At 52.5% G+C, this 24,468-nt stretch overlaps 1 protein-coding gene across 2 annotated transcripts; it reads right to left on the bottom strand.

The window, feature by feature from the left end:
* Positions 1 to 388: 388 nt before the first annotated feature.
* notch1a (notch receptor 1a) lies at positions 389 to 24,468 on the bottom strand. 2 transcript variants are annotated; one of them, XM_076013807.1, is made up of 33 exons: positions 24,159 to 24,468; positions 22,873 to 22,954; positions 15,725 to 15,987; positions 15,286 to 15,624; positions 14,225 to 14,347; positions 13,908 to 14,141; positions 13,658 to 13,813; positions 13,365 to 13,550; positions 12,908 to 13,021; positions 12,195 to 12,308; positions 11,864 to 12,097; positions 11,670 to 11,780; positions 9,670 to 9,862; positions 9,432 to 9,577; positions 9,207 to 9,320; positions 8,463 to 8,582; positions 8,204 to 8,356; positions 7,882 to 8,110; positions 7,590 to 7,791; positions 7,344 to 7,497; positions 7,047 to 7,231; positions 6,807 to 6,939; positions 6,256 to 6,513; positions 6,055 to 6,167; positions 5,394 to 5,965; positions 4,645 to 5,085; positions 4,406 to 4,551; positions 4,109 to 4,322; positions 3,778 to 4,025; positions 3,349 to 3,647; positions 3,104 to 3,251; positions 2,905 to 3,002; positions 389 to 2,798 (listed from the first exon to the last, which is right to left on the bottom strand). In XM_076013807.1, exons 1-33 carry the CDS (start codon positions 24,214 to 24,216, stop codon positions 1,545 to 1,547), a joined length of 7,434 nt encoding a protein of 2,477 aa, XP_075869922.1. In that variant the 5' UTR covers positions 24,217 to 24,468; the 3' UTR covers positions 389 to 1,544. The 2 variants fall into 2 exon arrangements, with proteins under 2 accessions (XP_075869922.1, XP_075869923.1); XM_076013808.1 differs by lacking the exon at positions 9,207 to 9,320.

The raw sequence follows: 24,468 nt of genomic DNA, 5'->3' as shown, positions 1-24,468 counted from the left end.
CCCAGAATTGTTTCATTCTAAAAATCAAAAGGCATTCATATATCGCTACCAGAGGGTAATTCAACTCCAAAGTTTATCTATATTTATTTTTTTTATTTTTTTTTATTTTTTTAATCGCCTGGCATCAATATAGGTCTCTATTCTATTCTATCTCATTTTCATACTTTCTTAATTTGTTGTAACAATAAGAAGAAGAAGAAGAAGAAGAAGAAGAAGAAGAATTTGCAAGATGGTTCAGATGCATTGTTTATACGTATGTTATTGTCTAATAGGGAACATTGCTGATCAATTTTTTACAGTGTATCACCACTAGAGGGGGTTAGTTCTTTGTTCGAAATTAGGAAACCCTATCTGATTAGAAGAACATCGACAAAGGATAAACCAGAAATTAGTGCTTAACAGCAAGGTTTATTGACTGAGGACAATTTTTACAAAACATTTTAATCATGAAATACTTCTTTGCAAACTACAACTTTGCATGAACATTGATTCTGAATTACATCTTCTCCTTAAAAACATCTTTATCTTTGAATTAGTTTATAAAACATGACATTTAAACACCTTCGACCACACTCTTACACAAAGTGCAGGTGGTGTTGTTAAACGCACAAAGGTCCCTGTTTCTTCACACACAATGCTCTTCATGATGAAGACATTTTAGCAAGAAATCTCACAAGCATGTTGCTTTTCTTAGGAAAAACAAATCATCGCACTGGCACTATTTTAAACCGTGGCAATTGTGACATTTAAACATTCTAGTAGACGTCAGAAATTTAAGGACAAATCCACAATCATAGCACCAACCCAGATCTGTATTCAATATAAAATAAGTTTGCGTAAAAATGTTCTTTTCACGCGATAGGCTATTGTTTGTTCTGTGCGTCAAGGTCCCAAATCTCCAAAAGTAAAATGCATAAATCTGTGTTTACTCAGTTCAGTTACTCTCCAACATTTCACCAGAAGAGGGCAATGTAGAGAGCTGCATTATTTCACATATATCTGATCATCATCTAACACAGACTCAGTGATAAGACTAAGTAAAATGTAGCTCGGCATCAAAACCCGTGTCACTTACAAACACAAAGGAGGTTAAATTTTAATTAATTAATACTGAAAATTTTGAAATAATCTATAAAAATTGAAAAGAAATATGTACAAACGTAATGCAAATCCCCAAATAAAATTTATAAAGGCTGATGCATCGGAAGAATAAAATAAATCCCGTGAAATAACAACACAAAACACAAATAAATAGCCAGTGTATACATAAAGGAGGCTTTCTTTTTGAGAAGACACTCCTTCAAAACAGTTTCTTCTCTCCCATACAAAACATAAAAACAAAAAATAAAAAAGCATAAATATAAAAGCATCTTTTTTTATATTTCAGGTCAAAAAAAGCACATAAATAAATACAAAATAACTAAAGCTGTCCTTTGCGTTAGTATAAAAACTGATAAAATAGAGAGCTTCTTGAATCTTTAGTATTAACTTTGTCTTTTTGTCTTTTTTTTCCTCCATTCAGCAGTTCTGTTTCGCACAGGTCTCTACTTGAACTGGTCTGGGATCAGATTCATCTGTGAGTGGATACTCGTGGGCGGGCTGGAGATGCCTTCCGACCAATCGGACATGTTGGAATGTGGCGACGAGCTGGACCACTGGTCGGGGGAGCCTGGGGAGGGAGTCAGAAAAGGGTGGTCGGGCACCTGCAGCTGGTGGTTGGGCGTGTTGTCCATGGGGCCAGAATAGCTGTGCTGGGAGGGAGGCGTGAGAAACTGCGTGCCGAGGATCTGGGTCTCCTGTGGCATCACGGTGTGGATGGGCATGGAGCGGCCGTTGCTCTGCGCCATGTCGGAGCCGTTGAGCTCCACGTTGGGGAAGCCCTGGTTCAGCGGCTGCCCGGCGGTGGTGGAGTTGGAGTTCTGGTGCTGCAGCTGCCTGGAGCGAGCCTGCTGCATCATGTGCGCCGGCGAACCCAGGTGGCTCGTCTGCAGGTTTTGGTAGCCCATGATCTGAGACAGGGTGGCGGTGCTGACGCCCTGCAGGGCGCCCATCAGGTTGTGGGACATGGGCGGCCCCTGGGCGAAGCTGCCTTGCTGGCCTACGCCCGGGTGCATCCTGGTCATCCAGTCGCACTGTCCGCCTCTGCCTCCGCCCATGGGTGCGTTGCCCTGATTGTTGGGGCTGGACACGGGCAGGTGGGACAGACGCGGCGGGTTTGGGTCGAAAGGCATGCAGCCAACATCTTTCCCCATGCTCATCTGGCCCATGTGGTCGCCATTACCCTGCAGGTGGTTTAGAGACATGGGCGGAGACTGATGGAAGGGCGACGTCATGGGAGGAGAGGCCACGTCAGACAGGTAGCCGTGCGGCGACTCCAGAGAATCCACCGGGGAGAGGACGGCCGTTGTGTCCAGCAGGTTGCCCTTCCCGTCCAGCGACTTCTTCTTCTTCACCTTGCTGTCCTTGCCGCCGTCTTTGTTCCCCTTGCCGCCGGAGCTCAGCTTGCGAACCTTCTTGGCGGACAGGGCTGGCTTCAGGTTGCTAAGGTAGTCGTTGGGGGAGGAGAGGGGCGGCGAGAGGCTGGAGGTGCTGAGGGGGGCGCTGTGGAGCCCCGGGCTCCTGACCACGTTGTACTCGTCCAGGAGGCGGACGATGTCGTGGTGCATGCGCTCCTGGGCGATGTCTCGTGGCAGCTGGTCGAGGTGGTCGGTGATCTCGCGGTTGGCAAAGTGCTCCAGGAGGACCTTGGCCGTCTCGAAGCTGCCCTCACGGGCTGCGAGGAACAGTGGCGTCTCCTCCTACACAGCGAGACAGCAAAAAAAAAAAAACAATGAACATTTAACATTGCAAATGAGCAGAAACACCTTGAGGTAGACTTAGGTTCCATCAAAGCACATCACAAACCTTGTTGTCTTGCATGTCCTTGTTGGCGCCGTTTTTCAGCAGCACCACCGCCGCCTCCACGTTGTTCACGGCTGCGGCCCAGTGAAGAGCAGATTTACCTGTGGTGAAAGGGAGTAAGGGGGTTTACCATCATAGCACTTTGCAACTCATGCGCGGCATTCTGGTCTGGTGGAGACGAGTCGATCAGAACGCGGCGTACCGGAGTCGTCGGTGGCGTTGGCGTCGGCGTGGCAGTTGATAAGCTCCTCCACCATGCCGTCGACGGCCAAGCGGGCGGCCAGGATCAGCGGCGTCGTTCCGTCGTGCATGCGGGCGTCGAGGTCTGTGGCGCGGTTTCGGATTAGGATCTGCAAAGGGCGCGGTGCATTTAGTCAGTGAGAGGGCCGTCTTCTGTTTGAGCCGCAAAGAGAAACCGAAACATCTTCGGAGAAAGCCCCGCGTTACCTGGAAGACGCCCTGCGCGTCGGCGGCCACGGCGGCGTGGAGGGGCGTGCGGCCCATGTTGTCCTGGACGTTGGCGTCGGCGCTGGACTCCAGCAGGCGCTTGGCGGCGTCCGAGCGGGCGTAGCGGGCGGCCAGGTGGAGGGCGGTCTCGCCCGTGCGGTCCGTCTGGTTGTGGAGGTTGGCGCCCTGGTAGATGAAGTCGGTGATGATCTCCGCCGAGGGGTCTTCCTCCTCCTCGCTGTTGCCCGTCTCCAAGCCTCCGCCGCTGCAGGACGCGATCATCAGGGGGGTGAAACCATCTGGAGGTGGTGGAGACAAAGAGAGAAAGGCACTGTAATCTTCCCAAAAACAACAAAACTGTGCTTTTGATAGAGTTCACTGTACACTGCATTGCAGTATACTGGCAGAGGAAAGCCGTTTTGAACGTACCTGGCCCTCTAACGTTGACATCCATGCAGTCGTTCTCAATCTCTCCCTGAGGCGGAGTGGCAATGGACGCAATGCGAAGGTCGGCTGCATCCAGATGCTGCTGCGTCCACTTCCTCTGATCGGTGCGGTCGCCCAGGTCCAGCATGGCCTGCTCCTCGAACTGCCTGAAGCGCCTGCAGTCTGGGTCCTCGGTGTCCCATTCGTTTTGATTGTCGTCCATCAGGTTTATGTCAGAGTTCTTCATGGGCCTGTCGAAAAAGAGCCGAGCGGTTAGAGGAGGTAGGACGCTAAAAGACCAGGCTCAGGGTTGACAGGAAGCTGTCCTATCTACCTCAGTCCAACAGAATCCTCTCCCAGCGGCTCTCTGCGTTTCTTCTTGGTGGGCTCCGAAACTTTGAATCCCTCGGGGAACCAGAGCTGGCCGTGCTCTCGCCGGCGTTTCCGCGAGACCAGAACGCCGAGGCAGACGAAGCCCAGAGCAGCCAGGCCCAGGAAGACCACGTACATGGGGTAGAGCTCCAAACTGCGGTTCGTCGGTCTCACGCCTGGAGGAGAAGATTCGGGGTTATTCTGCCGTCCATGTTGATGCTGTTCAACATCATGAACTTAGTGACGTAGAGCCACGTACTGGTGACGGCCTCAATGTAGGGCACGTTGAGGTTCCCGCTGGAGGCCAGAGCTCCGAGGAACGCTGCCACGTCTGTGGCGCTCTGGAAGCACTCGCTGGACTGCTGGTAACACTGGCGGTTGTCGATCTCCAGGTAAACCACAGACCTGCAAGCAGAGGAGAGTCGAAACGTTAGCGGTTGCAGATTAATTATATGAACTGATGAAGATGATGATCAACAATTGATTAAGAGGCCCTACCCTTTGACTTGAAGGGGATCCAGCTCTCTGCGTTTCCGCGGGCTGACCATGGCGGACACGCTCTCCTTCATCTGACCCAGGACGTCGGCGGGCACTGAGGCCCACTCGGGCCAGCCGTCGGCGGAGCGCTTCAGCACGGTGTGCTTGACCAGGTCCTGTTCGTTGCCATAGTAAGGGAAGATCATGGGCTCCCCTTTGGCGTCGCGGCGGAACACCACGTTGGTGTGCAGGACGCTGCTGAGCTCTCGGAGGAAGGCCGACGAGCGGTTCTTGAGCTGCTCGGGTGGGATGTGGACCACCAGGACCAGGTGGCCGTCCGCCAGCTTCTCGGGCATGTTGTTGGCGCAGTCCAAGCCGTCCCACTCGCACTCGGCGTTGTTGCAGCCCTGGTCGCAGTGTCCATCGGCGTAGTGGTCTTTGCAGTACTGGTCGTACAGAGGGCTGCAGGGAAAGGAAGGAGGTGGGATTAGTTTTAGGGTAAAAGTCAGGGTGAAAGTTTTACCCTGATGAAGGCAATAAGCTGAAACGCGTAGGTCCAATCTTTTATCTGTGTGTCCCTGCCAAAATAAAGGCTTTTTACTTTATATGTAAAACAGAGTCGCCTTGGATTTCTCAGTTTCTCGTCCTGCACTTCACTTGTCCACTTCCCTTTTTTTTTTTTTTGTGCAAGGATTTAAGGATTAGTGTTTTAAGCGGCAATGGTGAAAGGTGGAAATATGTTTGCTTTGGTTTGGTTTTCGAAAACTTACTTGCACTGGCCCTCTTGTCCTTGACAGTCGAAGCCATCGTAGAGGCACCCTGGGCTGTTGCACTGGCCGTCGCACTTGCCGTCGTTGAAGTAGCGCCAGCACTGCAGAGCGGCCGAGCAGTTCTGCCAGGGGTCGTCGAAGTTCAGCGAGCAGTCGCCGCCGTCCCAGCCGCAGGCGTGGTTGTTACACAGCGAGTCGCAGATGTGGTTTCCCGCCCACTCGTCGCACTGCGGAATCTCGCAGCTGACCTCCACTTCCGGGGGCGGCGTGATGTCCCGGCCCAGGCCGCCGACAAAGGAATAGTCCAGAATGTGGCACAGCAGGCCGTTGAAGTTGCTGGGACAGCTGCAGCGGAAGAACGGCACATCTGGGGTGATCTGGCATGTGCCGCCGTTGTAGCACGGGTTAGATATGCACAGGCTGTCGGTGGGGGTCTGGCACTCGGGGCCGGTGAAGGTCGTCGGACAGAGGCAGCGCGGGCCGAGGTGGCCGGACACGCATGTGCCTCCATTCCGGCAGTTCAGGCTGCCGCAGGAGCGGGAATCGTACTCGCAAGAGGAGCCGGTGAAGCCCTGCAAGGAAGGAAACCGGTCAAGGTGATTGGCTACACTTGTGGCGGAGACGGCAGGGTTCAAGCGGCGGCCCAGGTGGTTTCACTCACCGGCGGACACTTGCAGATGTAACCGTGCGGGGTGTTGCTGGCGACGGCGCACGAGCCTCCGTTCCTGCAGGGTCTCCCCTTGCAGCCGTCAAACACCCTGTCGCAACGCTGGCCTGGAGGAGGGCCAGAGAAATGTCACCATCTGCATTTAAAATGTGCTCGGTCGAGCAGCGCACAAGAGAGAACGCGGCGAATACGTACCCGTGTATCCCGTGCGGCATTCGCAGCGGTAGCTGTTGGTGAGCTGCACGCAGTTGTAGGAGCCTCTGGGGTCGCAGGGGTCCGACAGGCACTCGTTGACGTCGCCCTCGCAGCGCTCGCCCACGTAGCCCGGCGGGCACAGGCACTGGTAGCCGCCGATGCGGTCCACGCACTTGCCGTTGTTGAAGCACTTGGGCTCGTTGGTCAGCGGGTCGGTGGAGGGGGTGCAGTCGTCCAGGTTGATCTCACAGTGGATGCCTGTTGAAAGGAGGAGGTCAAAAATGTACTTTTCAGAAACTTAAAAATATACCAAACAAATTAGTATAAAAATACTAATATAATACTAACAAAAAAAAAGATTACTAAGCTATTTTACAAGGACATCACAGGACGAATGAGAACCACAGTCTCTTTATTGAGGTAGCAGCTCTCAGGTCCAGCAGTTAAAGCGCAAAATGTTAAAAAGAAAGCAGAAAAATCTACAACTATAAGTGAAACTATGGCAATAAATAATTTTAGGAGTTACTATTATATTATTGTCACGTAGGTACCTTGTGTTCCTCTTGGACAGGAGCACTTGTACGTGTTGATGAGGTCGATGCAGGTGCCCCCATTCTGACAGGGCTGAGACTGGCACTCGTTGATCTCCTTGGAGCAGTTGACGCCGTGGTAACCCGGGACACACTGGCAGAAAAAAAAAGGCAATAGTGTTAAGAGAGTTGAATTTCGAAGGAAATTCCTAAATCTCGCAACGGGCGATGTTTCATTTCATTTCATTGGTGCCAACTTACCTCACAGCTGTAGCCTCCCAGGTAGTCGGTGCAGACGGCTCCATTCTGGCAGGGATTGGGCGAGCACTCGTCCACTTGCTCCTGGCAGTAGCTCCCAGTGTAGCCGGCCTGGCACCTGCAGTAGTGAGTGTTGCCCGCATCCAGACACTGGCCGGAGTTCCTGCACAGGTGAGCCACGTCCACCCCTAAAGACAAAGTCATGCAGGAAGGGAAATGGCAGGAAGTTAAATATGAGAATTACAGCTGTGTGTTTTAATGCGGTACTTGGGAAAAATAACTTTGGGGCGATCAGCGTACCTTGCCGTTTGGCCGCCACCTCACACGACACGCTGGGGATGTCGCAGTAGAGACCAGTCCACCCAGTCTGGCACTGGCAGGTGTATGAGGGGCCCTGCTGCCAGCACGAACCCCCGTTTTTACACGGGGAGGAATCACACCAGCGCACAAGACTCTGCAAGGGGAACGAAACAACACTTTTAATTGACTTTGCAGCTTAAAGAGAAAAAAAGGAAAGAGAAAATCACACTGGTAATTTTGTCCCACCTGGCAATTCACTCCAGTGAAACCATGAGGGCACGTGCACTTGTACGTCCCGTAACTGTCCAGGCAAGTCCCACCGTTGAGGCACGGCTTGGAGTCGCACTCGTTGATGTCATACTGGCAGTAGCTGCCGGTGAAGCCGGGCAGGCAGAGGCAAGTGAAGACGTTGATTCCGTCCACGCAGGTGCCGCCGTTGAAGCAAGAGCTGAAGGAGGGAACGGGAAACAAATATAAAAACTGCAAAACTTGGCCGTTGCTGCTAATTGCAAAATGCTAACAGGGCCGTGCGGGCTACCTGTCGGTGCAGTCGTTGGTGTTGATCTCGCAGTTGATGCCGCTGAAGCCCGGCGGGCAGGTGCAGGTGTAGCTGTTTACGAAGTCGGTGCAGTTGGCGCCGTTCTTGCAAGGGTTGCTCTCGCACTCGTTGATGTCCTGCTCGCACCTCGAACCCCGGAAGCCCGGCAGACACGTGCAGGAGAAGCTGTTGACGCCGTCGCGGCACAGACCGCCGTTGCTGCACGGATCTGAAAATGAAGAAAAAAAGTGAAGGGAGTGAGTTTTTTTTTTTTACACCAAGATGAGGTCACAGGAGAGTGAGAAATCTGTCTGTTCCTTACTGGGTTTGCAGTCGTCCGTGTCCGTCTCGCACCTCTGGCCGGTGTAGCCCGGCTGACACACGCACTGGTAGCCGCCCATCGTGTTCTGGCAAACGGCACCGTTGCGGCACGGGGCTTTGACGCACTCGTTGATGTCAATTTCACACGTTTGACCTTGAGAAGTCGGAAAAAGGCGGAAAAATCAGTGGTTTAAAAAGGTCACGTTGTAAATTGGTGCATTGCTACTTTGATGCAGGAGCAGGAATAGTTGGACGGATACCTTGCCATCCTTCGGGGCAGATGCAGGAGAAGCTTTGGTAGTCCTCAGATTCCTTACACACGCCACCATTTTTGCAGGGTCTGGGGCTGCACGGCGCTAGAAGGATCTCACAGTTGTCACCTGGTGGCAGAGGAAAAAAAAAAATCAGACTCAAAACATTGGATTCCCTCACAATATTTCTGGAGAGCAACTTTTTCAAGAGTGACATAAATCCCAGTTTAAATCCCTCTTCCTCATCCATTTCCATGTGGCTGCAGCCAAACAGGAAGGGCCTTTGTTTCCTGCCATTGTGCCATCACAGACAGGAAACAGGAAGTGGGGACGCAACTGGCGCAGGCTATAGTTTTCCCTCTACATTAGCCATTGTGGCATGTTGTTTCAAAACATTCAAAACACACACACACACACACACACACACACACACACACACACACACACACACACACACACACACACACACACACACACACACACAGCGTTGAGGCTGCAAGGCAGTCATGCAGACCTTCGCGCACAGAAACAAGCATCCCTGTCTGTGGCCGCTGGCTAACGCTAGGCTAACCAAAACAACAAAAACGGAGGGAACTTAATAAACCTTCTGCGTGCAAAGTGAAATTATGTTTATTTATGTTTGCATGCCTTTAGATTTCGACTGCGGTCAGCGACTGCCGGAAGTAAACAGTTAACAGTAAACCAAACCCGGTTTAAACCTAGCCTGATCCTTCTTGCGGCTACCCAACGTACCGGTGTAAGGCAGCAAGCAGTTGCACTTGTATCCAGCCACGCCATCGATGCAGGTGCCCTGGTTGAGGCAGGGGTTGGAGGCGCACTCGTTGATGTTAGTTTGGCAGTTAGGCCCTGCGTTGGCGGGATTAGAGAAGCTCGGGTTAAACACAAGCTAGGAGCTCACACACAAAATAAAAGGAAGTCAAACGGTGGAAAAGTGGACGCCGGACGTTGGCGATTTACCGGTGAAGCCGGCCCTGCAAGTGCAGTGGTATCCGCTGGTCATATCCCTGCAGGTCCCTCCGTTCATGCACGGGTTGGATTCACACTCGTTGTTGTTGATGTCACAGTTGCGTCCGCTCCAGCCAGAGTCGCATGTGCATTTGTAGCTAAAGCGCAACAGAAATTTGCATTAACGACGGTGTTTCACGGCGGGCACCACCTTCGCTTCTCTGCGAACTTGGACACATGGTCAACTCACCCGTTGATGAGATCCTGACAGTGGCCGTGGATGCAGGGGTTGCTGCTGCACTCGTCCACCTGCGACAGACAGGTGGCGTCGTTGTAGCCCTCCGGGCACAGGCAGGTGAAGCCGTTGATGCCGTCCACGCACGTGCCACCATTGTGGCACGGGTTGATGGCGCATTCGTCGATGTTGATGTTGCACATTGATCCTGGGCGGGGAAAATAACACGCACGCACACAGCATTAAAGATGACTGAAAAACGAATTTGACCGGTTTCTTCGGGATTTAAAGCCAGCATGTGGCAGCATTTTGGGTTTTACGACATTGAGAGGGAAAACGAAACTCGACAAAAGTCACAGTGTTTGCAAGCTGTGTCACGCTACAAACAAATATTGTGGGAACGCGGCGAACTTGAGGAACTTTTATCGCCTCCGCTGGCACATGGAGTCGGAGGAAAAGACCGATAATCTTCCAGTTGCTCTGAACCAGACAGCCAGTCCCAACACCAGGACAAAGCTGCCAATACAGTTGCAAAGGCCAATTACAAAATCCATTGGGACTTTGTCCTTCCTCGGTATGTTGCATGCTTTGGATTCATATATATATATATGAATCGTGATAAATCGCGATTCTCGATTAATCGCGAATTAACTGCATCGTAGCCCTCTGTATCGGAATGGAATTGAATCGTCAGGTAGCCAGCGATTCCCATCCCCAGTGGTTGCCCCGCTGGTCTCACAGCTGGACACCTTTTTTTGGTGTGGTGTGTGGTATGCTTTGAGGCTTTTACACGGTGCTCGCGAGGTGGCTTTCGGACAATAGTCACCAAAGCCTCCCTGGGTAATCAACAGGCCAAAGCTGGAGAAGCCCCGGTGTAAGCCCAGCCTGCTGGCGGCCCCCGGGAGACCCCTTCGCCTCTCCTGCTTTGATTGAAAGGGTCCCTTCTGAATAGGCAGAAGGAGCGTTTCAGGCGGGGGAGGGGTCGGCGGGGGGGATCTGCCAAGGGACTGGGGGGAGAGCGGCGGCTACTCTGCCTATTCACACACGCACAAATTTAAAAGCTACCCCCCCCCCGCCCCCCCTCACATACTCCCAGCCAGGGGGAGCTAACCTCACCCAGGGCTGTTTACAAGGACAGAAGGCCAGAGCCATTTCACACACAGCCGAGTAACAATTAACCCCCCCCCCCCGCCCACGATCCACTACCCCCGATCCTCCCTCCCTCCTCCTTCACCCCCCTCCCTTCATCAATCAGGAGGGGAGGGCCCAACTGCCTGATCTTCACTCACAATAGTCCTCTGTCCCTCGTCGTCCCGTCGTGCCCTCTGCACACAACACATTCAAACAAAAAGATGGAGGAGACCATGAGGAGGAGGTGAAGGGGGAAGGGGGGTGCGCTCAGAAGCCTGCACACATACACGTCTTTCTCCCCTGCCCCCCCACCGCCCCCTTCCCTTTCCAGAATAATCACACGGCCACTACCAGTCAGAACCGGCTCAATGAAAGGGAGAACCAAAAAAAAAATGAGGGAGGGAGAGAGAGAGAGAGAGAGAGAGAGAGGGGTCCAGTTTTGGATTTTAGGACCGCTGGCTGATCGAAAAACATCACATCACACGAGGTGGTAAACACATCCGCCGGGGAGCTTTCGAGGGCGTCTGCAGTTGCAGTGACGCATCCACACAATCAAACTGTCTGGTTTCTTTTCCCTTTTTTTTTCTCGGCGTTTCACCTTACAGACCAGGCGCGACGTCACGGCCCTTTGAAAAAAACGGGAACAAGGTTGGCGCATTGTGTGCGAACCAGGTTGCGGACTTGTTCTTTTCACCACCGGCCCCCTCCCTCACTCACCCCGCCCCCCCGGCCTCATTCATCGCTGGGAATCCTACACCATTGTTCCACAGGAGTGGACCCACCAGCCACCTGGCCCTACCTGCCCCTCCCAAAAAGCTCAGGGGACCCTCCACCCCCTCCCCCGCCACCACTGCACCTGTAAAACTCCGCCCACTGGCGCTCACCTGTGTAGCCGGGCTCACAGGCACATTCGTAGCCGTTGATTTTGTCGATGCACCGGCCGTAGTCGCAGGGTTGGCTCTTGCAGTCGTCCAGGTTGATCTCGCAGTTGAAACCTGCGGGTTTGGGACACACGTTGAGCAACACGGCAAAAAAATAATAATACAAGGTAACTCTGCCGATGTCTGACACGTCTTACCAGCGGTGCCTTTCGGGCAGGCGCAGATGTAGGAGTTCTCCCTGTCCTGGCAAGTGCCGCCGTTCTTGCAGGGCTGGCTGAGGCACTCGTTGATGTTGGTCTCGCACAGGCGGCCGGTGTAGCCGGGACGGCAGTAGCAGGTGAAGGAGGCCAGGCCATCCTTGCAGGTGCCGTAGTGGCAGGGGTCCGAGTAGCACTCGTTGATGTCGGTCTCGCAGTGCTGCCCCGTGTAACCTGGGGGGAAGAAGAAGAGTTTGGATTTGTAACAAGAACTCTAGAAGTAACTGGAAAAAAAATGATGCAGCCGTAAAAAAAAATATATGATGGGTACCTTCTGCACATTCACAGGTGTACTTGTTGGGCCCGTCTGTACACTTGGCTCCATTCTTGCAGGGAGTGCTGGCGCACTCGTCAATGTCCACCTGGCAAAGACTGCCTGAAAAACCTAAAAACACATAAGGAATGAAAAACAAACATTAAGATGAATGTTTTTTTTTAGAAACACTCTTCACCCTGACTCACTCTCTTCATTTTGTCTGATTTATAACTTTGAGTGGGATTCTGGGACAGTTGAAAGCGCCACTGGGCCATTTTAAAAATACAGCTTAAGACTCCACCCCCGCCTGCCCGGGCTCTTACTGTGCAGAGAAATCTTTCTTTCAAAGCACAACACAATAGCCTCTGGCTTACACACCGTAAAACCACCCTCCCCTGCCCCCTGCTCCCCCCTCTCCCATTATGGCGCTAAGCTCCAACACAAACTCAAGTGCCCGCCAAATATGCTAATGTCTCGGCAACATGGCCCACTGGCGCGTCTGCTAACTTCCACGAAAAAAAAAAAAAAAAAACACCATTAGTTAGTCGCACAAGTTAATAATTTACATCAAATCAGTTAGTCGTTATGTGGGGGGGGGCTTTACTGATTAACAGCTAAAATAAATGATCCACACTGTTGCAGCCGCTCATTGGTCGGACAGAATGGATGGATCCAATAAACCCAACCAACTTTCACTCCGTTAATTCCGGCGCCCGTCACGTTCTCACCTTTAGGACACTCGCAGTGGAAGGAGTTGATCTTGTCGACGCACTTGCCGTTGTTGAGGCAGGGCTGGCTGGCGCACTCGTCTGTGTTGATGTGGCAGAAGACGCCCTCGTACCCTGATATTCGACAAAAAAAAAAGAAAAATGGTAAATGGACTGCACTTACGTAGCGTTTTCCAGCACCCTCACAATGGCCTCTCATTCACCCACACACTCATACACCAATTAGTGGCTGCTGGCATGCAAGGCACTGCCAGCACCATTGGGAGCAATTTAGGGTGAAGTGTCTCGCCCAAGGACCCAACGACAGACTGGGATGGAGCGGGATTTGAACCGCCAACCTTTCGGTCATTGGACAACCCGTTCTACCTACAGTCGCCCCCAAATAAAGCCATTAATACACCTGGAGCCATCTCCATACTCTTTAGTCCGTCCTTTCTGTCCACGCCAAACGGCTTACCTGGCATGCAGATGCAGTGGAAGCCTCCGATCTGGTCCAGGCAGGTTGCGTCGTTGTGGCACGGGTTGGACATGCACTCGTTGACGTCCATCTCGCAACGGGGCCCCTCGTAGCCCTGGAGACACTTGCACTGGAACGAGCCTTTGGTGTTGAGGCAGCGGCCGCCGTGCTCACAGGGATTGGCACCTGCAACGTTTTAAGGAGCAGTTAGTCACACGGGCCGCCATTTGTTGCGGGATTTTCTGGGCGAAAGAGGGAAGTGAATAAAGACTGGTGGTAGCTTCAGAACTCACCAAGGGCGCACTCGTCTATGTCCAGGTTGCAGGCCGAGCCCGTGTAGCCGGGCGGGCAGGTGCAGATTGCCTTGCCGTTGACGGGGTTGGTGTCACAGTTGGAGCCCTTCTGGCACGGGTTGCTGATGCAGGCGTCGTCGAGGTGGCACAGCAGACCTGCACGAGCACAAGACAGAGAGAGACACGCCGTCAAAACCTGCACACCGTCTCATTACCTGGAGTCGTCAAGCAGAAGGACGAAGGGTCGCACCTGTGCGTCCGTGCGGGCACTCGCAGAAGAACGAGGCCACGCGGTCGTGGCAGGTGGCGCCGTGGTAGCAGGCGGCGCTGGCGCAGTCGTCGATGTTCTCGCTGCAGTCGTCGCCCGTCCAGCCGTTGACGCAGACGCAGTGGTAGCTGCCGTGCGTGTCGTGGCAGGTGCCGCCGTTCTGGCAGGCGTTGGGCATCAGCTCGCACTCGTCCACGTTCTCCGTGCAGTACTGGCCTGGAAGGCGAGCGGAAAGGTTGAAGGGCCCGACTCTGTACGAGTATTGAAGATGGAATGCATTCCGGTGGCAAAATTGTCACCTGTGTAATGGGGCGGGCACTGGCAGTTGTAGGTGTTGACGCCGTCCACGCACACGCCGCCATTCTGGCAGTTGTGGCCTGGGCAGTCGTCGATGTTGTGCTCGCAGTGCAGACCGTTGAAACCTGGAGAACGGGGAAAAAAAGACAACGGGCGAAATGAGACGTTGGCGAGGTGCACGGCAACACCAGACGTTATGTTGGAGCAGGTTCGCGGTTAATAATAATCAAGACTCTCCTGTCGTTTATTGCATCGGAGTCTCCTGAGCAACTGATAAGCTCCCTCTGCCCTCGTGCCAGATTTCTTTTTTTTTTTTTTTTTTTTTGGTCAAGCGCCTTGCCGAAGCGTGCGACTCATCTCCTTCCTTTAAACATCAAAGGCATGCGCGGGATTTTACAGCCCACAATGGGCTGATTAACAATCAGCCCCACAACTCAGCAGGTGCTCGCGCGGCCCCGCTATCTGGTCACATTCCAGCACGGACGCCCAGGGGAAGAGCCCAGCGTGAGTTAAACTTTAACGCTCAGCCTATGAATATCCCTTTTTTTCATTAAAGCTCAATCAGACAATTATAGCACCTACTAAAAAAACGAGGAGAGAGCGGTTTAACTTGGGTTAGACTAAAAAAAGTTGCCCTGACCGCTGCAATTTAGCCTAAACCGAGGTCATAAACCGTAGTTCAACACAACACCGCAAACAGCTCCAGGTGCCAGTGCAGGGGAGGTGCCAGAGTAGGGCCGCTGTGCTCAGCAGAAAAACAGGATGATATAGAATGTGTGCGAAAAAGCTCGGAACAGGGCGTGTCCGCGTATACGTCTCTGCAAATGCGCCCATCCCCGGCGTTGCCAGGCGGTTATCAGGAGGAAACGTCTGTGTGACCGCATCCTGCTGGTGCAGACTGGCAAAACGGAGCGAGTGGCTCTCGAGATTACGCGCTCTGATTTTACTACGTCAACAACAGACTTTGTGTTTTGAGGTCAACAGAGGCAGAAAGGTAAACAGGAGTCAGCCGCAGCGCTCGCCGCGACTGCCTCGAAGTGCGTCTCTGTGAGTTGTGACCTACCGGGCAGGCAGCTGCAGTCGAAGGTGGTGTCCCCCTTCTGGACGCAGGTGCCGCCGTTGAGGCACGGGGAGGGGCTGCAGGGCGTGTAGGGCACGTCGCAGTGCTGGCCGGTGAACTCCTGGGGGCAGCGGCAGTGGTACGAGCCCACCTCGTTCACGCACACGCCGCCGTTGAGGCACAGGGAGGGCATCCGGGAGCACTCGTTCACGTCCTGCTTGCACGTCTGGCCGTGGAAGGCCGGCGGGCAGGTGCAGACGTAGGCCGAGTCGAACGCCGAGCACTGGCCGCCGTTGGCGCACGGGTTGGAGGCGCACGGGTCGGCGAGATGGCACATTTTACCTTTAGAGGGAAAAGAATAGGGAAAAGTTACAGTCTGAGGAGGAACAGGGAGAGGAGGGGAGGTGAGGATCAGATCAGAGCGGCACTCATTCATGCGTACCTGACCAGCCTGGCGGGCAGCGGCAGCGGTAGAGGGTGAGGGTGACCAGGTCGCACGTTCCCCCATTGCGGCAGGGCGAGCTCATGCAGGCGTGGTTGGTGGGGGTCAGGCACAGCCGGTCGCTGAAGCCCAGGCGGCACACGCAGCTGAAGTCAAAGGTGTTGCCATGGGAGACAGCGCGGCACTCGCCGCCGTTGCGGCAGGGCGAGGGGCTGCAGGGGCTCGGGTACTGGCAGCGGCTGCCCACGTAGTCGCCGGGACACCTGGAGGAGGGTGAGAACGGATTGGATCAGTTGGAGGACGGGCGGGGTAGGATGTTTTCATTCAAACGATAATCCGAACAAAAGGCAGCAGGAGGAGAGGGAGGGATTAGCAGAAAGGGGGAGCAGACGGGGGGTGAAAGTTTTCCCGCTCTTGCATCGTCCCAGAGGTGGAGAGGGGGATCGGGCGGGCGGGCAGGCGCGGCGGCGTGTTGTTGTAGCACGCCGCGCGGGATTAGAGCCCCTCTGAACCCTGAAAACACATTCTGCCGGGACAACGGCCGTTCCCATCTACCTTTCACCCCACCGCTGTCCACACTCATCGCCAGTGACCAGAGAGATCAAGGGGACCGCGCCGGCACTGGGACGCCCTGCATGGCCGCGCTGCATTCAGAGGTCTAAGCCCCGGCCGGACTGAGCGACAGTCACATGACTTCAAACTTTTATGAAAAAAAAAAATAAAAAAAGAAGAAGAAGAAAAGAAAGAAAAAAACATTCTGCAGAAACTCAGTGTGAAGTGGTGATTTTCAACTGCTTTGGGTCCAATTTTAAGATGCTGAGTGACTTAAAAGAAATCTCTGGGAGATTGTTTACTTTTGAATTTAGCCTGTGTGTGTGTGTGTGTGTGTGTGTGTGTGTGTGTGTGTGTGTGTGTGTGTGTGTGTGTGTGTGTGTGTGCGTGCGTGTGGCTGCAGCGCGACACCAAGTGTTTATGCGTGAAAGGGGACGGCATCTGTTGGTCCCGGGCTATCTCCGCAGGGAGCAGGTGCGCATGTTAATGAAGGCAGCTGTTGGACAGGGTTCTTCCTCCTCCCCCTCTGTCCCCTCCCCCTCCTGTGTCCTCCTCCCCCTGTCCCCCCTGTCAGATGGGGGGGTAGGGGGAGGGTGCTGGCAAGCCGAACCTCTCCTCCGGGGACATAAAGGACCCATGTGAAGTCAGCTGTTGCAACTTCTGTCCCCTCGCCCACGCCGTGCTCCACGCTCAGTCCTAAATCCTCACTTCCTTACCTGTTTCCTCCTTCCACTTCCTTTTCTATCAAAAAAAGCCTATTTTTTCATCCACTTCTCCTCCTTAAGCCGACGCCAACTTTTATATCCGCTGACCTACTGAGTCTCTACACTGTTTTCTTAGACCCATTCAGTATTTTTTTAATCCAACTTTACAAAGCGACTCTCTGTAATGCAATAATTCTAATTTCATTACTGGTATTTCACATGAATAAATCCCTTTTTGTGCCCTTTTCAAAGACACTCAATGTCTTGAAAACCAATTTACTATTTGAGGCCAACTTAATTACAATTTCGCTGCGCTTGCAAACAGACAATAAAAGCTTGTCGACGTTTTCTTTATTTCTCTCCCTTTCCTTCACTGCTCTGTTTTCTCCTTCCTGCAGCCCTTGGGAGCTTTTTACGACTCGGAGCAGTTTGCTTTTTACAGCGTCTTCCTTATGTCACACGGGACTGCCGAAAACTCCCTTGTTTACTCAGTTAGGTGAGACCAATCACAGGGTTTTTTAACAGTCCCGTGTGCCCGCTCAGACTGTCGCAATTGGCAGAAGATTGTAAAAAGCAAAAAAAAAAAAAAAGAAGAAGCATTTGGGGAGGAGGACGTCTTTCTCTTTGAAGCCCTCTTGCTTCCAGCCCCCTCCTTCTACAGTCGCCGGGTGACTAATCAATGCTCAGGCAGAAATTGCCACTCGGCGGCCCAATGAAACAGATGTTACGACTGCCCTGCGTGAGCTTCTCGTGTGTCGTCCCACGCCAACTGTAATGGATCCCCTTTGTCCGGCGGTCGGCCCCGGCCCAGATAAAGATCCACCCACACGCTTGAAGAAAAAAAAAAAAAAAAAGCTAAAGCAGCAACACACACCACGGCAACAGGTCTCTCCCGGGCGCTGCAATGTCCCCTCAGGCCACAGCAGATGCTTCCCCGACCTCTGACCCTCCCACCCCAAAACACTTTTGTGACTGAGGGCCGGCCCCCTTTTGCCTTCTCTTCCCTCTCTCCTCACCAGACACCCCCGCTGCGCCTGATCTGCCATCTGCCACTCTGGGGGTGACTTTATCGGCCAACACAAACAGCAACACTGTGCGGCTGCAAAATGCCACCGCTGTGGAAAATGTTATGTAAATGATCCGGTGTGGCGTACAGTGATTCGGAGCGCCGGTGCGAGCCTTGCTACCTTCTTGTTGCGGCGTTCACTTAAGCGCCGACATTGCAAACCCTTGTTTTATTGGAGAGGTATTGTTTCCTCCTCATTCATTTTGTGGGGCGGACAGATGGATGTATCTAATTATCCAGCCGAGTTCTGACCTCTGAGTTTCATATTTCAGATTCATTGTGAAATTTACAATGCTGGTTCGTTTTGTCTCAGGTGATGAGGAATCATCTCTAATCCTCGATTTCTACGATCAAAGAAAAAATAATTTTGAGAAACACGCTTGTTTTGAATGACTTCCACAGCACTATTTCAAAATCAAACTAGGAGCCTAAAGTGATGTTTTAGTGACACAAAATGTTTTGGAAACGGACGATTCCCGGAATGATTAAGCAATTTCCTGTCTCGTACTAAACTGAGCGAGGTTAAGCAAGATTTATAGGGGTCAGTCACGGTGACAGGGGGTGAAACCCGCCTGACGAATGGCCACAAGATCTCTTTTTCGGGCAGAGCCGACTCGTTAACACAGACACGGGTGGCATCCTTTGCTGGGATAGTCTTTGGAGGTACCAGAAAAGCACACTTTCCAAACCTCGGATGGTTTCTGGAGACTCAGGAACTCATGGTGGAACACAAAAGGCAAACACCTGCCTTCTCCGATTGCTTCTGTCCTGTGATGGTTATCAGTGGCAACACATCAGCCTGAGTACCTTCAGCCTGGAGTCATTCACACAGTCCACCGTGATTCATCTCCCTTCTCCAGCTGATATATGGCATTAGGAAACGCGTGTTCCAGACAGCAGCTGATAAGGCACACTCTTATCTGATAATATCGCCTCTATTAAGAATTGTGCCGGAAAACTTACATGCAAACATTTTTATTGACCCTATTAACCCATTTAGCCACATCCTGTAACCTACTGGAACTGACGCACTCGGCCCTTTTAAACTAGTGTGCAGCTCTGCGAACACTCAGCACCCATTGAGGCCAACTAGACCCTTATCTCAGTGCTCTGGCAGCACGGCTTTGATGCTCTTAGTCTGAAAGTCTCCAGACTCGCAGGATCCTGATCCTCAACTCAAACTACTCTGAGGCCCTTTGTCCTCTTTTAAAAATGCGTGGAAATTATTGTCTTTGCGTCGACGGATTCTCCTCCGCCAGGGCGCTTTGAGGGTTTGTCCGAAGCAGTCTGATTAAGATTTGGAACGGGCAGAGTTTTAAGGCGATTGCACCCGCGGTTCCCTCATTCAGCGGTGCAACACAGGGCCCCTGGCATCTTGGGAATGGGCCCGGCCGGGGGAGTGGCAGCCTCAGAAGCTTAAACCCCAATGAAAGCCCAGCACCAGCAGGAGCACTTGACCCAGTCATGCACTTGTACGCTTCGGAATCGCGTAAGCCCACATGAAGTTGAGCCTTAACAGAGACCTGTTGGGGTAATCCTATAGGAGGACAAATGAAGAGCGGCATTCCTTGAGGGAACGGTGGACGTCTCTTTTTTTTTTTCTTCTTCCTCCTCTCGAGGTGCCAGGTCCGCTCCAGACAGCCCTCTTGTGTGAGACATTTTATCGGTAGTGCGCAACACCAGACAGCTCCGTGCAAGGTCACCGGGGTCTGATCGCACCAACCGTTGGAGACTTTCAGCCAAATTTTCAGTCTGGAGAGTCTATTTCCGTCTCGGGCCTCGAGAGGCACTTTGAGATGTTTATTATTAACAGCCACTTCGCACCAAAACAGTGTCTATTTCAGCAAAGCAGCACCGACAGTCAGTCAGACATGCGAAAGGCGCGCTGAGGCCGTCAACCTTTCAACCCTACCGTGCCCTCGTTACGGTCTCACGAGTACAACTAAATTTGGCTCTCACAATGCGCCGCCTCGCGCATCTTGAAGCCGCCGACACTCAAGGGAAACAGGAAGCTACAGACCTTCAGATAACCTCTTACTTCACAGAACTAAAAGTGAGGGTTTTCCCAATATGGGACCCTGCTGTTGTTTCAAATACGCCTCCATTTCTTTTTTTCAACCAAAAGGAGGCTTCGTGTGACAGTCTTGCAGTGCAGCTGCCATTAAGGATGATGACTAGAAACCCCAAAACTGAGTTTGCAGTTTTGCACTCAAACTCCTAATGTGAGTGGAATTGTTTGCAATTCGCTGGCATTAAATACATCATAGACTTTTATCACTTTAAAAATTAAGGTCTAACGTGGCGGCCCATGTTTTTTTTTCCTCTTGACGTCACCTTTTGTTTGACTGCCCTCAGCCTTTAAAGGAAGATTGCACCAAACCACAGATAAACAGGACGCTAGCCAGTTTCCTGGATGATCCGTATTGGGGAGATTTAAATTAAGGGTTGACTAATTTTAGCACGGAAGGACAACAAAACATCCTTTCTGTGAGGGATGTGGGGGGGAGGAAACGGCGCGCTAATTTGCGTCCGTACAGTGGCTTAATCTGGCTAAACCCATCCGCAAGACAACCGATTACGACGGTCTGCACTGTCACCGGTGAGTCTAAAGCCCTTATTCCACCATGCCAGCATGTGACTCCGCTCTCTGTTCTCCACACGCGTGGGAACCGGGCTGAAAGAGGATTTAACAAAAAAAAGAAAAAATCAGACCGACCGCTCAAATCTGTGTCGCCGTATGCTGACGCACAGCTGCGCAAGCCGCAACACTCGCAGCGACTCTCATAAGGGAAAACAAGCGTTGCATGCGTGCGTGTGTGCGACTTGGAAACGTGTTAACAATTACGAGCCCATTCATTAAGCATTATGACAGGACAACTCCCACACCCACACACACAGATGCACACACACAGCAAAATATCTTAGTTCTTCAGCCTATTTTTTTTTCACTTTCAACACATGTGCGCGGCATTAGCTTGTGCCATGTGTCGCCAAAGTTAAACTGGCGGATAGCGTCACTAAAACCTCAACACACGACACACAAGGTACGAGTTGCACCACTCTTGGAAGGCTCCGTCCGCGCCACCCCGACCACCACCAGAGAGCGGGAGATGCTGAATGTCACGGTGACTGATGGCCGCTTGGCTTCGGCGGGGGGGAATGAATGATTAATGGGAGGCGAGAGCGAAGAGGAAGGGAAGCCACTGCGAGTGGATGAAGTGATGCTCTTATCCTGTCTGTTTTTAATTGGGCCGAGCGGAGACGGGCGCCACAATAACAGCTTTGTAGAGGAGGGAGGGGGGTGTGGAGGGAGGGGAGAGGTTCTGTGGGGGGTGCGGGGTGAACGTGTGCACACGTGCGCCGGGCTGTGTGTGTGTGCGCGCGTGCGCGCGTGTGCACGATGAATATTCTGAATCGGCGGTCCCCAGCACTAGCATCTTGGGCTTTTCGACACCCCCTCCTGCACCCTCCCTTGTCCCTGCAGACCAGAGAAGCGCCTGCCATGACCACATGCCCCGAGGGGAAACCAGGCCACCCATGAGTGTCCTGACAGTTGAAAGAAAGAAAGAAAAAAAAAAAAAGCTCCACAACTGGAGCACGATGGAATTGTTACAGCCAAGAGTTGGAAAACGGACAATTTCCTAACTCGATCTCTTCATTTTTTCTTTTACCTCATCTTTTGTCTCCTACGTCCGAGGCGCCTCGCCGTGCTCCCCAAACTCACATGTAGGTCAGACTAACGAGACCATGCCTGCGTATTATGTGTCACCCGCAAACTATTAACATCAATCCGTGGTCAAAACAAACAGCCCACAATCTGCCGCTCTGTCTGTTCCCACTGGCTCGCCTTAAAATTTCTGCACTTTATTCCAATTAATCTCACTCTCTTGACATCCAATCCAATTACATCTCGCGGCCATCTGGCTTTCTAATGGAGATCATAAGCGGGTGAGGCGGGCGGGCGGGTGGGTGGCAGCGGTGGTTGGATCCATTCAGAAAGCAGGAGACAAGCCTTTTTTTTTTCCGGGAGGGGGCGGGGGGTTGGTTGGGGTTATGGCAGGGGTTTGGTGTGTGTGTTGTGGTGTTTGGGGTGGCTGTGGCATGATGGGAAGCCCCACTCAGATTAGTCACACAGCATTACTCTGACTGCAAGACAATGGGTGACGGGCGGCGGGCGAGCCCCAGCTGTCGCCCATGAAAGGGCAGAAAAACAAGATTTAGGGCTGGACGCGTCCTCTCACTTTGCTGCTGAAGGGGTCCTGCATTCATTAACCAGCCCAGTGAGGAGCAGAAGAGGAGGTTGGGGAGGGGAGCCGGGTTTGCGAGGTGGGCCTTTGTCCGGCCAGCCTTGCCTCACCTCTCGGGCAACCGCACGCCGCCTTCTTTTTTACTTTCTTCGCTCTTTTCTCCCTCTTGCTGGTGAATGTGTGCGGCCTCGTAAGCACAATGCGGCGCGGCTCCTCGCTGGGGTACAGCAACGCACCGGCACACAGAAGGAAAACCCCAAAAAAATGGGCCTCCGGTTGCTGGGCGCAGCGCCGGCTCAAAGGTTGGAATGAAAAGGGGGTAATATGTAGCCCCCTTGATTTCCTTCTCCCGCCCTCGCGGAGAAAAAAAAAAGAAGGGGGGGGGGACTTTCAAGTGGCGAAAATTACACCAGACTGCACTTCTAAAGGCTGCGAGAATTCCAAAGCACGACAACAAAAGCAGCAGTGAGCTCCAAATTTTTTTGTAGATGAATGCAGGCGCTGAGGTGGTCCAGCATCATCACGACGAGTTTCACTTGTTGAAGGTTTTTTTTTTTTGTTTTTTTTTTTGTTACTTACTTGCATTCTCCATTTCCGTTGGAGGTGGCTTCGCACCTTCCTCCGTTCAGGCATGATTCAGTGGGTAGGGAGCATTTCAGACCTGAAACAAACACAATACGATAAACACACAATGTTAAAAACTCCAAATGTTTGGGCTGAATTATTCATTGGAATGATGTTTAATGCACATTTATTCTGAGCGAGTTTCTTTTTTTATTATTATTATCGCGTGCACACGCTGCGACCCCGGGTTAATTTTTTTTTTTTTTTTTTTTTGATTTATTCCAAATTGATTTGCTACACACTTGGGCCCCGTAGGGGATAGCGGGGGAGCCTGTTGCGGACACCGGTGAGGCCGCAACAACGCGTGGTGCCTGGCTTTTTTTTTTTTTTTCTTTTTTTTTCTTGAGGGAGGGGGAGCATGAGAAGGGGGTGGGGGGGGGGCACGCTTTTTGCGGGGAGGGGGGAGGAGGAGGGGCTTAGGGGGGGGGGAGAAAGCGCAGCAGCAGCAGCAGCTGCGCGGCTCAGACGCGGAACAAAAGAAATCAGAGTCCAGCACGAGCCATAAAACACTCTCCTCGGGCATTGTTTACCGGGTGCAGACGGGAATAACAGCGACCCTCCTCCACCCGGCGCGCAACAGCACTCTCCCACACATGCGGGACAAAAGGGGGTGAGCGCCCTCCCCCCACACGCGCGCGCGTCCCTCCTGCCTGCCCACACCCCCCCCCCCCCTTCCCCCAAACACACGCACCAAACTTCCATTATGTCCTGCGTTATTTGAAACCCGCTTCCAAGATGCTGCAAAGATGGAATAAAGACACGGAGCTAAATCTTAAAAGAGAAAATATCGCCTTTTCTGATTGGAAACCACCAAGTGTAGTTACATGTACTATCAAAGTTTGATTGTATGAGTTTCAGCTCATTCAAACGGCTGCATTGCCAATTAGCATCCGAGATTAAAAAACGGCTTAGCCGGAAAACTAGACAACTTTCACAAAAGCGACCAGCGCTGCTGCTGCTGCTGCTGCTGCTGCACCTGGAGCGAACTCTTCCCACGACCGAGACAAGTTCCCGAAATAACCCCGCCGCCGGGTCTGGGGGAGGCGTGGGGGGGGGGGGGTGCTCTGGTGAGCGTTTTCTGCGGTTCACAGCTCCTCAACCAGAAACACACTCATATCGACACTTTCGAGAAAGAAACAAACAAACAAAAAGTTCCCAGAAGCTTTCCACTCGCGTCTCGCAGCCTCCGACTGCATGAACTTGATAATAGTCTTTTCATTTGGTTTCCTCTCACAACTTACCTTGTGAGATGACGATCGCTGGAATCAGAAATGTCAGTTTCACAAAGACACGATACATTCCTCCTCTTCAGCTTCACAAACGTCGTGGACTCCCGCGTAGGGTTGGCATAGATCCGCACTTTTGGTGGTGTACTCCAGATGTTGTCCGAGAAAGTGTGTATCCTCTGGCGGGCGAACAGGTAAAAATCCGGCAGTGAGGAAGAAGGGCGGGGAGAAAGAGAGAGGCGAGGGTCTCCGGAGCAGGACTCAGTTCATAGATGTTCACCTGATGCGTTCCGCGTTCTCAATGCAGTGTGCGGGCGAGGAGCGG

Source organism: Nelusetta ayraudi, unplaced genomic scaffold (genome assembly GCF_046127955.1).
Source record: "Nelusetta ayraudi isolate G7.1 ecotype Tasmania unplaced genomic scaffold, CSIRO-AGI_Nayr_v1 ptg000160l, whole genome shotgun sequence".
Taxonomy (NCBI): domain Eukaryota; kingdom Metazoa; phylum Chordata; class Actinopteri; order Tetraodontiformes; family Monacanthidae; genus Nelusetta; species Nelusetta ayraudi.
Note: the sequence above shows the minus strand (reverse complement) of the source record. Positions and strands in the feature narration are given on the sequence as shown.